The sequence below is a fragment of the Saccopteryx bilineata genome, chromosome 2 (assembly GCF_036850765.1).
Source record: "Saccopteryx bilineata isolate mSacBil1 chromosome 2, mSacBil1_pri_phased_curated, whole genome shotgun sequence".
Classification (NCBI taxonomy): Eukaryota; Metazoa; Chordata; class Mammalia; order Chiroptera; family Emballonuridae; genus Saccopteryx; species Saccopteryx bilineata.
In genome coordinates, this window is record NC_089491.1 from 349547309 (window position 1) to 349560169 (window position 12861).

At 43.9% G+C, this 12861-nt stretch overlaps 1 protein-coding gene across 4 annotated transcripts in view; it reads left to right on the forward strand.

The window, feature by feature from the left end:
- Positions 1 to 12861, forward strand: part of KANSL1 (KAT8 regulatory NSL complex subunit 1) — a 217615-nt gene that overhangs the window by 202932 nt on the left and 1822 nt on the right. For 3 of the 4 annotated variants that reach the window (XM_066262685.1, XM_066262684.1, XM_066262683.1), the window contains 7 exons: positions 5126 to 5308; positions 5781 to 5969; positions 6301 to 6449; positions 10459 to 10580; positions 11297 to 11354; positions 11567 to 11679; positions 12370 to 12622. In XM_066262685.1, coding sequence (XP_066118782.1) covers positions 5126 to 5308; positions 5781 to 5969; positions 6301 to 6449; positions 10459 to 10580; positions 11297 to 11354; positions 11567 to 11679; positions 12370 to 12622 — 1067 coding nt within the window. The remainder of the gene's footprint in view (positions 1 to 5125; positions 5309 to 5780; positions 5970 to 6300; positions 6450 to 10458; positions 10581 to 11296; positions 11355 to 11566; positions 11680 to 12369; positions 12623 to 12861) is intronic. The other variant, XM_066262686.1, reaches the window with a different exon arrangement.

Below are 12861 nucleotides of genomic sequence, written 5' to 3' on the forward strand. Positions count from 1 at the left end.
CTTGTTACTGAACTGACCAAGGATCTGCAATCTCTATTTTCTAATAATAGCACTTTAATGCCATTACCTGTGAGGTTATGGAATGAGTGAAGTCCTCTAGTTGAATAGGACCCTATCATTTTCTGTTATGTTTCATATCCCCTTTTTTGCTTACTTTCAGGTTCTCTATAGCTAGTCTATTTCAGTGTCTTAGCTCTGTGTGGATTCTAGGTGTTAGTTCTTCCTCAGGTAGAGCATGAACACACATCAGCAGTTCCTAAGAGATCGTCTTTGTTCGCAGACTAGGGTTTAACTGAGTTACTGTTCACTCTTACATAAAAGCAGTTAACATAGCAAACTTTCTAGCCAAGTGTAGCTGCCTGAGTCCCTTATGGTTCATTATTATCCCTAACTGCTTATTCAGTGACTTTGTAGGAAGAGTTCTTGATTCTACTTAATGCCTCAACTTCAAGGTGTTCTCTCTCTCTTGTGCTTACTTGAATTGTTTGATAATGGCGGTCTGGATTTAATTAAATTTTTTAGAACAGTTTGAGTCTTGAAGTCCCACAGAAAAGATGTTGTGATTGTTTAGCTTGTGCTGCAGTAGACAGAGGAGGGGAGACCTAGAGAATGTGTGCTAGGATGTTAGCAGCCCTGATCTAGTCGTGCTGCCACGTCTACAGATAAAGAAGCTAAAGCTCAGTTAAATGACTTTTCTCCTATTTATTGGTGGAACTGGGACCCAAATCCAGGCCTGCTTACTTGCACTCTGTTGCTATTTTCATCTTCCCCTTTTTCTCTGGCTTAATTTTCTGTTTTGGGAGAGCAATGGCTGAGGAAAACAAGAAAAGAAAATGAAATTACTTTGCTTTTGTAGTCCTGTTATATAGCTTTTGCCAAGTGGGAGTAACTCTTCTGGTGACAAAGGGGTATCCTGGAATATAGAAGAAGTATTCTCCCCTTTATTAAGCCTTATGTATACATTCCATTCAGCCCAGGTTTCAGATGCCTCGAGACAATGCTTTATTTCCTACATATCCTTTCCCTAACCTTCTGAAGTAGAGCAAAGAATTTAACATTAATATCTCTAAATTCAATTCTCAATTGTTGATGAATGGGAAATCCTCCTTTGGGGGAGGAGAGGTATCAAAAAGCTGGGAGCCCTATCCAATGTCCTTGGCCTGACCAGGATCTCCCCAACATCGAGATTGCTGAATGCTGGCATTTATTTTATTTTAAGAATTGGGGTAGGTGAGTTTGTTTTTAAGTATAGAAAAGAATGATTATAGAAAAAAAAATTAGAGCCTGACCAGGCGGTTGCGCAATGGATAGAACGTTGGACTGGGGTGCAGAAAACCCAGGTTCGAGACCCCGAGGTCGCCAGCTTGAGCGCGGGCTCATCTGATTTGAGCAAAAAAAAACTCACCAGCTTGGACCCAAGGTCGCTGGTTTGAGCAAGGGGTTACTCGGTCTGCTGTAGCCCCACGGTCAAGGCACATATGAGAAAGCAATCAATAAACAACTAAGGTGTCGCAATGAAAAACTGATGATTGATGCTTCTCATCTCTCTCCATTCCTGTCTGTCTGTCCCTATCTATCCCTCTCTCTCTGTCTCTGGGGGAAAGAAAAAAAAAACTTTACAAAAGAAAAGAAAATTAGAAGACGGCATGCCCTCACAAGACTATATCAATACTTGGACATGTAGCAAACAAATACTGCCATTAAAACTTTATTAGTTTTCCAGTCCTGGTCAGTTGCTTAGTCGGTTAGAGTGTCATTCCAGAGATGCAGAGGTTCTGGGTTTGATCCCTGGTCAGGGCTCATACAAGAATCAACCAGTGAATGAATAAAAAAGTGGAACAACAAATCTGTGTTTCTCTCTCTCTCTGACTCTCTCCCTTCCTTTCTTGCTAAAAGCCATTATTTTTTAAACTAATAGTTTTCCTGATTTGTTTTCCTGCCTTAGGGCCAGTGGTCTGTTCTCAGAACTAGAAAATGTCTGTTCCTGGGGCTGCTTGCCCATTAGGGAAAATCATCCCTGAGAAGGGAACCATTCTGCTCACTAAGGGATATGTTTATTCTAGTCCTGAAAGACCCAGTGTTCAGACTTGGTCTTTGAAGTGTCACAAAATCCATGGTCTATACCAGTGGTCGGCAAACTCATTAGTCAACAGAGCCAAATATCAACAGTAAATGATTGAAATTTCTTTTGAGAGCCAAATTTTTTAAACTTAAACTATATAGGTAGGTACATTCCTTATTGAGGTAGTGCCCGCATGTGGTATTTTGTGGAAGAGCCACACTCAAGGGGCCAAAGAGCCACGTGTGGCTCACGAGCCACAGTTTACTGACCAGGGGTCTATACTATAGGAAAGAGTGCTTAAATATTTTTAGGCTGCAGAACTCCCTAGAAAAATAAACATCAGATTCCATCTGAGAATTAAACATCTCCATTCTCTGGGCCAAAGAATAATCTCATGGTGTAGTGCTTAAGAGTATGGGCTTTCGGGTTATGGAAATCTGAGTTTGAATGCTGGTTATTACTCCCTAAACTGTGTAACCTTGGACAGTTAATTCACATCTGCAAACCTGTTTTCTACCTTTAAAAGGAGCATAATGATGCTTATACCGTGGAATTGTTATGAAGACTAGGCTAACCACATGTAATTGATTTAGTAAATGATCATTTATTCCTCTTTTCTCACTCACTCCTAGTTTGGATTGAGCACATCCTCTGCCCTCCCTGGGAGCCAAAATCACACACATTTTTAGAAAATACATTAAGAGGAATATATTTGTAGTAGTTGTAAAAATGAAGGCATGCTGTCAGTAACTAGAGTTCAGAGGGATTTTGAAAGGTGGAAAACAGGATAACTGGGGAGAAATAAAACTAGAGAAAAGTAGCCCATAGCGCATGTCAGAGTAAACTCCTGTGTGGTAGGAGCTGTTACAGGGACTTTCTTCGCCAACATAGGAGGACACACAGAAGTAAGGATGGGACCTGGGCAGTTGTCTGGGTGATGAATTAGAAATTGTTTTGAAATAGCTAGGTTGAATTTTCCCTCCTGTATTCCTGCTGTATCAGTGCCTAATTCCATCAAGCAGTGGTGTGTCATTCTGTGCTGCAGTAGTAGTGTGGATTCTGGCTAGAATTTTTGAGTATGTCCCTGGTGGTTAATGGTTCTAGGAGGAACTGGGAGCTAAAGAGAAATGTGCTGGTCTTCAGATTAAAAGGAACCTTGGGAAGCTTTTCAGAACCCTGGGGAAAAAATTGTGGTGCAATTTCAGGAGATTGAGACTACAGAAAGGAAAATCTGAGTTTATTTTATTTTTTGTGATAGAGACAGAAGGATAGATTGGACAGACAGGAAGGGAGAGAGATGAGAAGCATCAATTCTTTGTTGCAGCACCTTAGTTGTTCATTGATTGCTTTCTCATACGTGCCTTAACCGGGGGGCTACAGCAGACCAGGTAACCCCTTGCTCTAACCAGAGAGCCTGCACTCAAGCCGTCAACCTCGTGGCTTCAAACCTGGGTCCTCTGTATCCCAGTCCAATGCTCCATCTACTGTGCCACCGCCTGGTGAGGCAAAATCTGAGTTTCTTATTGCTTCTACAGAAATCTAGCTAGTAGCGCAAGCAATGGAAATGAAAGGCACACAGATCAAAAAGAAGTAGAGCAGTCTCTGTTTGTAGAGGAATACTGTATATGTAGAAAATCCTAAGGAATTCACAACAGCAACAGCAACAAAAAACTACTACTAATGAGTTTAGCAAGATCACAGGATATAAGGTCAGTATATAAAAAATTACTGTATTTTTATACTATCGATGAACAATTATAGGTTGAAATTTTTTGTAAATTGAAAATTTTAAAGTGTTATCAGAAACATGAAATACTTAAGAATAAACTTAGTAAAATTTGAATATGATCTATACAATGAAAACTGACAGGCCCTGGCTAATTGGCTTGGTAGAGGATGGGCCCAACCTGTGGATGTCCCAGGTTCAATTCCTAGTCAGGGCACAGAGGAGAAGCAGCCATCTGCTTCTCCACCCCTCCTCCTCCCCCTCTCGCTTCCCCCTTCTCCTCCTGCAGCCATGGCTTGACTGCAGCAAGTTGGTCCCAGGCGCCGGAGGATGACTACATGACCTCTGCTTCAGGTGCTAAGAAGAGCTCGGTTGCTGAGCAATGGAGCAAGGGCCCCAGATGGGCATAGCTTTGTCCCCTACTGGGCTTGCTGGGTGAATCCGGTCGGGGTGCATGTGAGAGTCTGTCTCTCTGCCTCCCCTCCTCTCACTGAATTTAAAAAACAAAACAAAACTGACAAGCACTGCTGAGAGAAAATTAAAGAAACCCTTAAATGTGGAGAGTTCTATCGTACGCATGGATTGAAAGCTTCAGCATTGATGCAATTCTCCCCAGATTAACCTATTAGAGTCAGCGTAATACCACAACAAGCTTTTTTTTTTTGTTTGCTTGTTTTTTGCAAGCTTTAAGGAGGATAAAAACCACCTGCAAATGAGTAAGAATCAGTTTGTCTTATCTGCAACTCTGGATATTAGAATACAGTGGAGTAAAGCTTTAGAAGTCTGAGATAAGTCTAAAAAGATTAGTTTGTAATGTTGACTATTAACTGATCAGCTTAAAATCCTAGAAAATCTCAGAGTGAGGGTAGCAGGGCTATGGGGGAAGAATGATATAGTTCAAATGTAGTACATAGTATAGTGCCTCTAGCATAGTAGACAGTGAATATTTGTTGAAGGAATATATCCTGATTAAATCTATAGTGGTGGAAGTAGATTTACATGTTTTAGTCTCTAGAAGAATAGAAACAATGTTTATCAGTCTTTCAAATCAGTCACACTTCACAGGATACATGAACAAAGAAAACTTTAGCAATTTAACAAACGATGTCCATATGACAGTGCCTGCCCTGCCAGGACATTGTGCTGCTGGGCAAATAAAGAAGGATGTGATGTAAAAAAAAAAAAGAAGGATGTGATGTAAAAAAAAAAAAGAAGGATGTGATGTAGATCTTGCCCACTGGAGACCCAGTTACTAATGAACTCAGCTCTCACTTCATGAAATAGGAGCCCAGAGGCAGGTATTTTGACTAACCTTTAGTGTTTTGTGTTTCTTGCAGATGTTCCCACAAGCCTGCAGTTCCAGAGCATGCTGAAATCTCAGTGGCAGAATAAACCTTTTGACAAAATCAAACCTCCCAAAAAATTTTCACTTAAGCACAGAACACCCATGCCAGGCAGTCTGCCAGATCCAACTCGTAAAGACAGACACAAATTGGTCAACTCCTTCCTCACAACAGCCAGTAAGTTTCAGAAGATCAGGGAATCCTCTAGTTATTTTTCTCTTCCTTTTATAATCTCAGGTTACTGGTTTACTATGGTGGTATGTTGGGCTTGAGAATTGACTGGTACAAAGTCAGCTTACAGTCTGTTTCTTCTTGTCTTGGATTCTCTCAGATGGACTTGGAAAGCTATTCTAGACACCATTCATCTTGGGGCAAGACCCAAAATGCTCAGTGAGCAGCCAGCAGTGACATAGCATTGGGTCCATCTGTGGGCATGCTGTCTTCCATAGCCTGGTGTCACATTCTCTGGTTGAGGCACCTGTGGGCTCCCTGGCCATTGTGCTATTTGGTAGAAACTTCAGTCCCAGAGGATTGTCCTTCTGCCTTTGGTGTCTGTCATTGGCCTAGAGAGGACTCGAGAACTCAGAATTCAAATAAGAAAAGATTGAGAGAAGTTATTTCACAGCTCTTTTTCTGTTCCCCTCTTCAGAGCTGTCCCATCACCAACCCCGGCCTGACAGGACCCACAGGCAGCACTTAGACGATGTGGGGGCCGTGCCTATGGTGGAGCGAGTGCCAGCGCCAAAAGCAGAGCGCTTGCCCAACCCACCGCCACCTGTGCATGACCCAAACCACAGCAAAATGAGATTGCGAGACCATTCATCTGAGAGAAGTGAAGGTAGGGCCAAGCCCGGCACTTCTACCTGCAATTGCACCTGCTCACGGCTTTCTGGGGCAGCCTGCGCTTCTCCTAATTGCCCCCAGCTTTGTCCTTTGCTCTAGGAAGGCAGAGTAGAGGGACCCTACTGCTTCTAAATGCAGGCCACTTCTTAACTGCTGCAGCAACCTCTGCCCAGCCCCCTACCTGTCAACCAGTTTGCTTCACCTTTTTATTCTCTAGGCTAGAAAGCATTTTTACCTTTACTGTGTATTGCTGGCATTCCTAGTTTGTGCTAGAACAGAGCTGGTTGAGTTAGCCACATACTCCTCTTTTCTGTTGACTTCTGCAGTGTTGAAGCATCACACAGACTTGAGCAGTTCGAGCTACTTGGCAGCCCCCCACCATTCACCGCACAGTCCCTTGGTGCGACAGCTCTCCACCTCATCCGAAAGCTCTGCACCCGCCAGCTCCAGCCCACAGGTTACAGCCAGCACATCTGTAAGTACCTGCACAGAGTTGGCCAGACAGCCTCTGCTGTTACGGCGCTCTTGTAAGTGTCTCTGGGGGACAGTGTAGAGAGTGGGCTATAAAGCCCAGGGAGGTTATGGGGACTCAACTCATCATGATGTCATGTGTCAAATTTAAGTCAGAGTGATGGTATTTGACTTTATTTTGTTCTCCTTGAGTTGTTTTTCATAGTAGAGATGGATCTGTGCTGAGCCATCCATAGAAAGCTGGTGCAGAGACAACCCTTAATGTGATCTATGACTATTCAACATTTGTAGGGCTGAGGTTCACACAGCATTCAACAATGCCATGGCTCTAGCCCTGTTAGCCTGAGAAGTAAACTGAGAGAAGGGACAGAGGTGTGATACCTATGGGCCTTAGAAACTTTTGATTTCCCTGTTTTTACTCTACTCATAAGTAGAGATACAGTACTGAAAATAAACATTGGGTATTAGGGTGCCTGGAATGTAAGGGGGAAGGCAGAGGGGCAGGCAGAGCCCATGCTTTTCGCATGTACAGAGCAGAATTACAGATCCAGCAGGCCACCCTGGCAGCAGTTACATGTGGTACACTCACAGCGACTTGATAAGCACCACATTCTATCCAGAAAGCTGTTCTCACAGACATTCTAGACATACATTCCTATTAATTACATTCTAATATTTTAATACTTCAAGGTGTGCCTCCTTGAACACATACCTGTAGCTGCTTTGTGACACTAAAGGTTCTTTGTTGTACAGTAATTACAATAGTAATGGTAATAGTAATAATAAAATGCTGCCACTATAATGTGTCAGTGCTAAATTGCTACATGTGTTCTCAGTCATTCCCCGTAGCACTCTTTGAGAGTAGTTGGTGTTAAGAATTCCCATTCTGTAAACAGGAAAACTAAGGCGTTTCCAAGGTAAAGGAAATTGCATAAGGCATGGCAACTTGTGCAAATTGTAATTGTGATTCAAAACCAGGCCATCAGCTGCTGAGCCAGCTCTTACATCAGACTACACGGTGTTGCCCAGGGCACAGGCACCCCATTGCAGAGGCACCTTACATAGGTACTTTGAAGCCCCTTCAGAGCTGACATCAAGAAACTTCTAAGCCCATAAAATGTACTCACTAGGTTCCTGTGATCAGGTTAGAATTCACATTAGTCTCTTTGCTCTTAAAAATCAGTCTTTTCCAAGCAACCTCCTTGTTCCTCCCTCTTCTTCACCTGCACCCACAAATTGTTTGATTTGTAAGTATCTACCACAAAATTAGCCATCAGTGAAAGGTCTCAGATAACCAGAGGACCAAAGGATTTTAAAGAGAGTCTGATTCTGATAGAAAATCTGAGCTTTGCGATTCTGGACTTGGTGAGACTTTAGTTTTTCTCATCTGCTAGCCCTCCTGTGTCTGGAGAATGGTAATTTAGGCCTGGATCATTTGAAGTTCTTACTTATTTATTGAGTATAAATTTTGTTTATAGCACTATGTTGATCCTTCCTGCCAGGTTTTTGTTTGTTTTTAGAGTTTATTTATTTAACAGATTGAAGCTTGAGGACCCAAGAGAGGGTGGGGATGGAAATGGTGTTTGTGCTAGTGCTTGACAAAAGATGGTGGATGCTTTGGAATCACCTCAGTGTCTTTTAAAAAAAACCCTGAAAATTCTGGTTTGATTGATAGAAGCGAGGATTGAGGATTATTTTAACTCTCCCTCCTCATCTTGTTTCTGATGTGCAGCCAGGTTTGCGAACCACTTTCCATTCCTATAACCTGCTCTCCACCTCTGATGCTAAACAGGAGGAGAGTAGTAGTTACAGTAGTACCTGATGGAATGGGGTGGGAGCTTGGTGGAAGGTGGGTGCTCCAGCCTGTTGAGCAGTCCCACAACCCACTTAGGCCTCTTTCCCTCCAAGGTACTGAAAGCAGGCCCAAGAAGATTTCAGGAAAAATCTATACCTGTTTTTGCCAGTGGTTTCACATTCATTCTTGATTCAGATATAGGGAAAGCTATCTCTTGCGGCTTTCTTAAGGAATGCTTCTTGTAATAGGACATAAAATTTCAACAGATGTGGCAGAGGCCTTTGGGTGTGAGATTACTAGTCCTCAGTTGTAGAACTCAGCCACGGAAGATTTGCAAGTCTCTTGAACCATTTTGGTTAACCAGTTACCCTAAATTTGTAAGGTCAGTGACTGTCTCTTTCAGAGTTTCAACTGTTGTGCCACAAGATTTTGTTTGTTTGTTTGTTTGTTTGTTCTAGCATGAGAGAGAAGGGGCAGAGATGAGAAGCATTAACTCATAGTTGCAGCACTTTAGTTGTTCATTGATTGCTTCTCATACGTGCTTTGACCGCGGGGGCTCCAGCCAAGTCAGTGACACCTTGCTCAAGCCAGCGGTGATGGGACCATGTTGATGACCCCACGCTAAAGCTGGATGAGCCCACACTCAAGCTAGCAACCTTTTCAAACCTGGGTCTTCAGTGTCCCAAGTTGATGCTCTATCTACTGTGCTGCGAACAGTCAGGCCACAATAGTATTTAAAACATTGCAGTACCTATTTAGTCACTGCACTGACCTGTTTTCCCTTAGATTGTCAAATAAAATAATGACAATAGCAGTCCAGTGAGAGTGAATCAAAATTATATCCTTTTTTTATGGTTAGGTCGCAAAAAAAATTATTTTTTGGTGTGATGCAGAATTCGGGTAATTAGTTTATGTGTGCCATGAAGTGAAAAAGTTTGAAAATTGCTGATCTATTCTCATTTGAGAGAGAAGGAAATTAAGGTGAGAAAGACATTGTAATAACTTGAAGTCGTAGGTAAAGCAGCTAAAATCCTGGCCCAAGAAACACTGCTTTTCAATATTCTCTGAGAATGTCCTGAAATGATGGATGAGTTAATTATATGTCGCCCTCCGGGAACAGAGTCCAGTGGTTAGTTGTAGGGAACAACCTCTTCCTCATCTTCCTTCACTGACCCCTCTGGGCTGAGCACACGTGATGGTTGGGTGTGAATGCAGTCTCTTGGGCGTTTCCAGCTGTGTCATCGCCATGGCAGCATGCTTGTCATCCACTGTTCCCCTCTGGCCTCTCTCTGATCAGTTGCCAGTCTTTGTGGCAGGGCAAGATGTTTGTTACCTGGGCACAAACAGCTAGTGAGATTTTTTCCTCCATCTGCAAAACTGAGCCCGTTGGCCCCCTGCTTTTAGTCCTTCTTTGGTATTGTACCTACTCCTCTGATAGTGGATTAGTTTTCTTTGCCAAGAGTTTAATCTTCTCAACTTTTCTATAGAAAATGAGTCTTCTTTCTCCAGGAGTATGAGCTATAGAACCTGGTACTCTTCTTCAGTTTCCCTCCACTCATCTCTGTTGATAAAGCTAGAAATCCCTCAGCTTTTTCCCCAAGAATAATAGCCACAAAGAGAGGAACCACAGAGGGACTGAGCAGATGATGGGTCCAGGTTTAGCTGAAGAGTATAAGTCTACAAGATGGAGGTACTTTAAATGAGGTCCAAGGTTAGATAATGTACTGAGGTAGATTTATTCTTTAGGCATCTTTCAAGATAAAGGAAATCATCTTTATATCCTGAAGAGTCACCACTAGGTTTTAGCATTACTTTTAGGGTCTAAGTCATAGATGGAGCTAATAGGGGAAATGGAAAGGATGGTTTAAAGCGGGGAGGGATGGTAAAGGTGTTCATGGAGGAGTAGAAACCACAACTGACTTAAAGCCCCAGAAAACCCACCCCTGTAAAATTCACAGAAATCTCTTTTCATGTGAGCTCATGAAGGGAGAGGATGGACAGTAAAACTTACGCATGGAAGATACTCTTCAGGACCACTTAGTATTTTTCCTGAGGACTTTGTTATAGAAGACCATCTCCTACAAGCAGCCACTGCCCAGCCCCCACCCAAGGGACTCAGAGGCCTGGTTATTATTGATGATCCTGTTTCAAGTATCCAGGATGTTTTGATGTTTGTAGAATTGTGCCTCTCTTTTAAACTTACCTTTGTCTTAAACAGCAGCCAGTAAGGAGGAGAAGAGGAGAGAGCTCATTTGATATTAACAACATTGTCATCCCAATGTCTGTTGCTGCAACAACCCGTGTAGAGAAACTGCAATACAAGGAAATCCTTACTCCCAGGTAGAAGTCCTAAATAACTGGCTTCTCTCCCCATTCTTCCTGTTACTGCCCTTTTCCCTCATCTCTTGTCACTGAGCTTTGGGTCCTAGCCTTGGGTTTTGTCTTCTCGTTGAGAGGAAGTCGTATATAATAGAAGTGAGATTATTTCTCATTAGTTCTCTCTCATTCCATATATAAGTCTAACAAGACCACAGGCCACAAACTGGTGATAGACATGATTCGTGTTTTGTTTGACACATACAATTTGTTTTAAAATACTGAATTTGACCCTGGCCAGGTAGCTCAGTTGGTTAGCGCGTTGTCCCGACATGCTGAGGTTTGATCCTCAGTCAGGTCCCCTCTTCCCCTTTCTCCCACTCTCCTTCTCTTTGCCTGTCCCTTCCTCCTTCCCCCATTTCCTTCTTTCCTTTTTTCCTCCTCCTTCCCTCCCTCCCTCTAAAATCAACAAAGAAAAAAATAAAATAATTGAATTTGTTGTCAGCTCAAAGCAGGACTTCACTTATGAATCTTTATTTCCAGCTTTTGACAGATCAGGTTGGGTGGCACTGTGTGTGTATTCCTGCGTGGTAGCCATCCACTGGTGCTGAATAGGGGTAGTCCCCTTTAAACCGATCCTTTGAGTTTGTCAGTCTCCCAGCCTGCATAGGCACAAGGCTCTCTTTTTTGCTGCTCCAGGCCACCTGCCATCTCATGATTGTCCCTTCTTGGTTTTGCAGCTGGCGGGAGGTCGATCTTCAGTCTCTGAAGGGGAATCCCGATGAGGAGAATGAGGAGGTAACGCAGTCATTCTCTCTTGGAGGTCGTGTGTGCCTGTGGACACACACATCCAGACCCCTCAAGACCTGCGGGTGTTAAATGCAAATTTGTATTTCTGTTTTGACTGGGGAGAGCCTAGTATGAGGTGGGGCTGGCTCTGGAATTGATCTCCCCATACTGACACTTAGCTTTCTGGAGGAAAGAGGACCAATGAAGCTGCTCTCTTGCAGATTGAGGACCTGTCTGATGCCGCCTTCGCCGCCCTGCATGCCAAATGTGAGGAGATGGAGAGGGCTCGGTGGTTGTGGACCACGAGTGTGCCGCCCCAGCGGCGGGGCAGCAGGTAAGGGGACAGGGTTTGGGTCCTGAGTGTCAGTGGGATTGCCACTGCCTCTCAGTTGCTCTTTATAGTCATCCCCTGACCGTCACCAAGGATATGGAAGTTCCTTGGTGTTTGTTGGAACCAGGGAGAATATAAGCAGTCAAATGCTGGGTCCTCACCAAGGAGGTGGTGATCTCCTGGGCTCTAAAGCAGGCTGTCTGGGACATTTGAAGTCTTAGTGCAAGCTGACCTTCCTTTGGGCAGTGGAGTGTGGTTTTGTGGTCCTGCTTAAAAGAACTGCCCCACCTACCCTGCCTCCAGTTACTGTTAAGTGTGGCAGAAACCTTTGGGATTCTCAAGTAGAAGGATTTAGATTCGATTTTGCCTTTTTCTTTGATTACTATTTTCAGTCTGGACTAATTTTCCTTTTCCTATGAATTCTAGGCATTGTTCAGTCCTGGCTTTCTCTGGGGATGATAGGCATACCCAGTTCTTAGATATCATGTCGTATAGCCATCTCTGTACACAGCAGTGGGCGGAAATGAGTGGATTTGTGATTTCCAGGGAAGAGCTGTTGGTATCAGTCCACTTTGGCTTCTCTGATTGGGGTGCTTTCTTTCTTGCCTCCTTGCTACCACCCCCCAGCTCCCAAATAAATGTGCTAGAAATGCTGTTACTCAGTCACTCAGATTTGCACTTCCTGGTGTACAGGTCTTACAGGTCATCAGACGGCCGGACAACCCCCCAGCTGGGCAGTGCCAACCCCTCCACCCCCCAGCCTGCCTCTCCTGATGTCAGTAGCAGCCACTCTTTGTCGGAGTTCTCCCACAGTCAGTCCCCTAGGAGCCCCATCAGCCCAGAATTGCACTCGGCCCCCCTCACCCCTGTGGCGCGGGACACTCTACGACACCTAGCCAGTGAAGACACCCGTTGTTCCACACCAGAGCTGGGGCTGGATGAACAGGTGAGGCATGCTTCCTTTTTGCATGGGGTTGGTGAGGTTGGGGGTAGACTTAGGAAGGGATAGCACCTGCTGAAGATCTTCATGTCATGACTCTCCCCATTTTGAAGGGGATATAGGGTCTGCACTTGAAATTGACCTTTTGAAGGTACCATGGAACTGTCCATTGTTAAGAGTGTGCCCATTCTGTGAGGGGTCTTCCCAAACCACCCCGGGAAACTCTAGAGAGGCTGGGGCCAGGG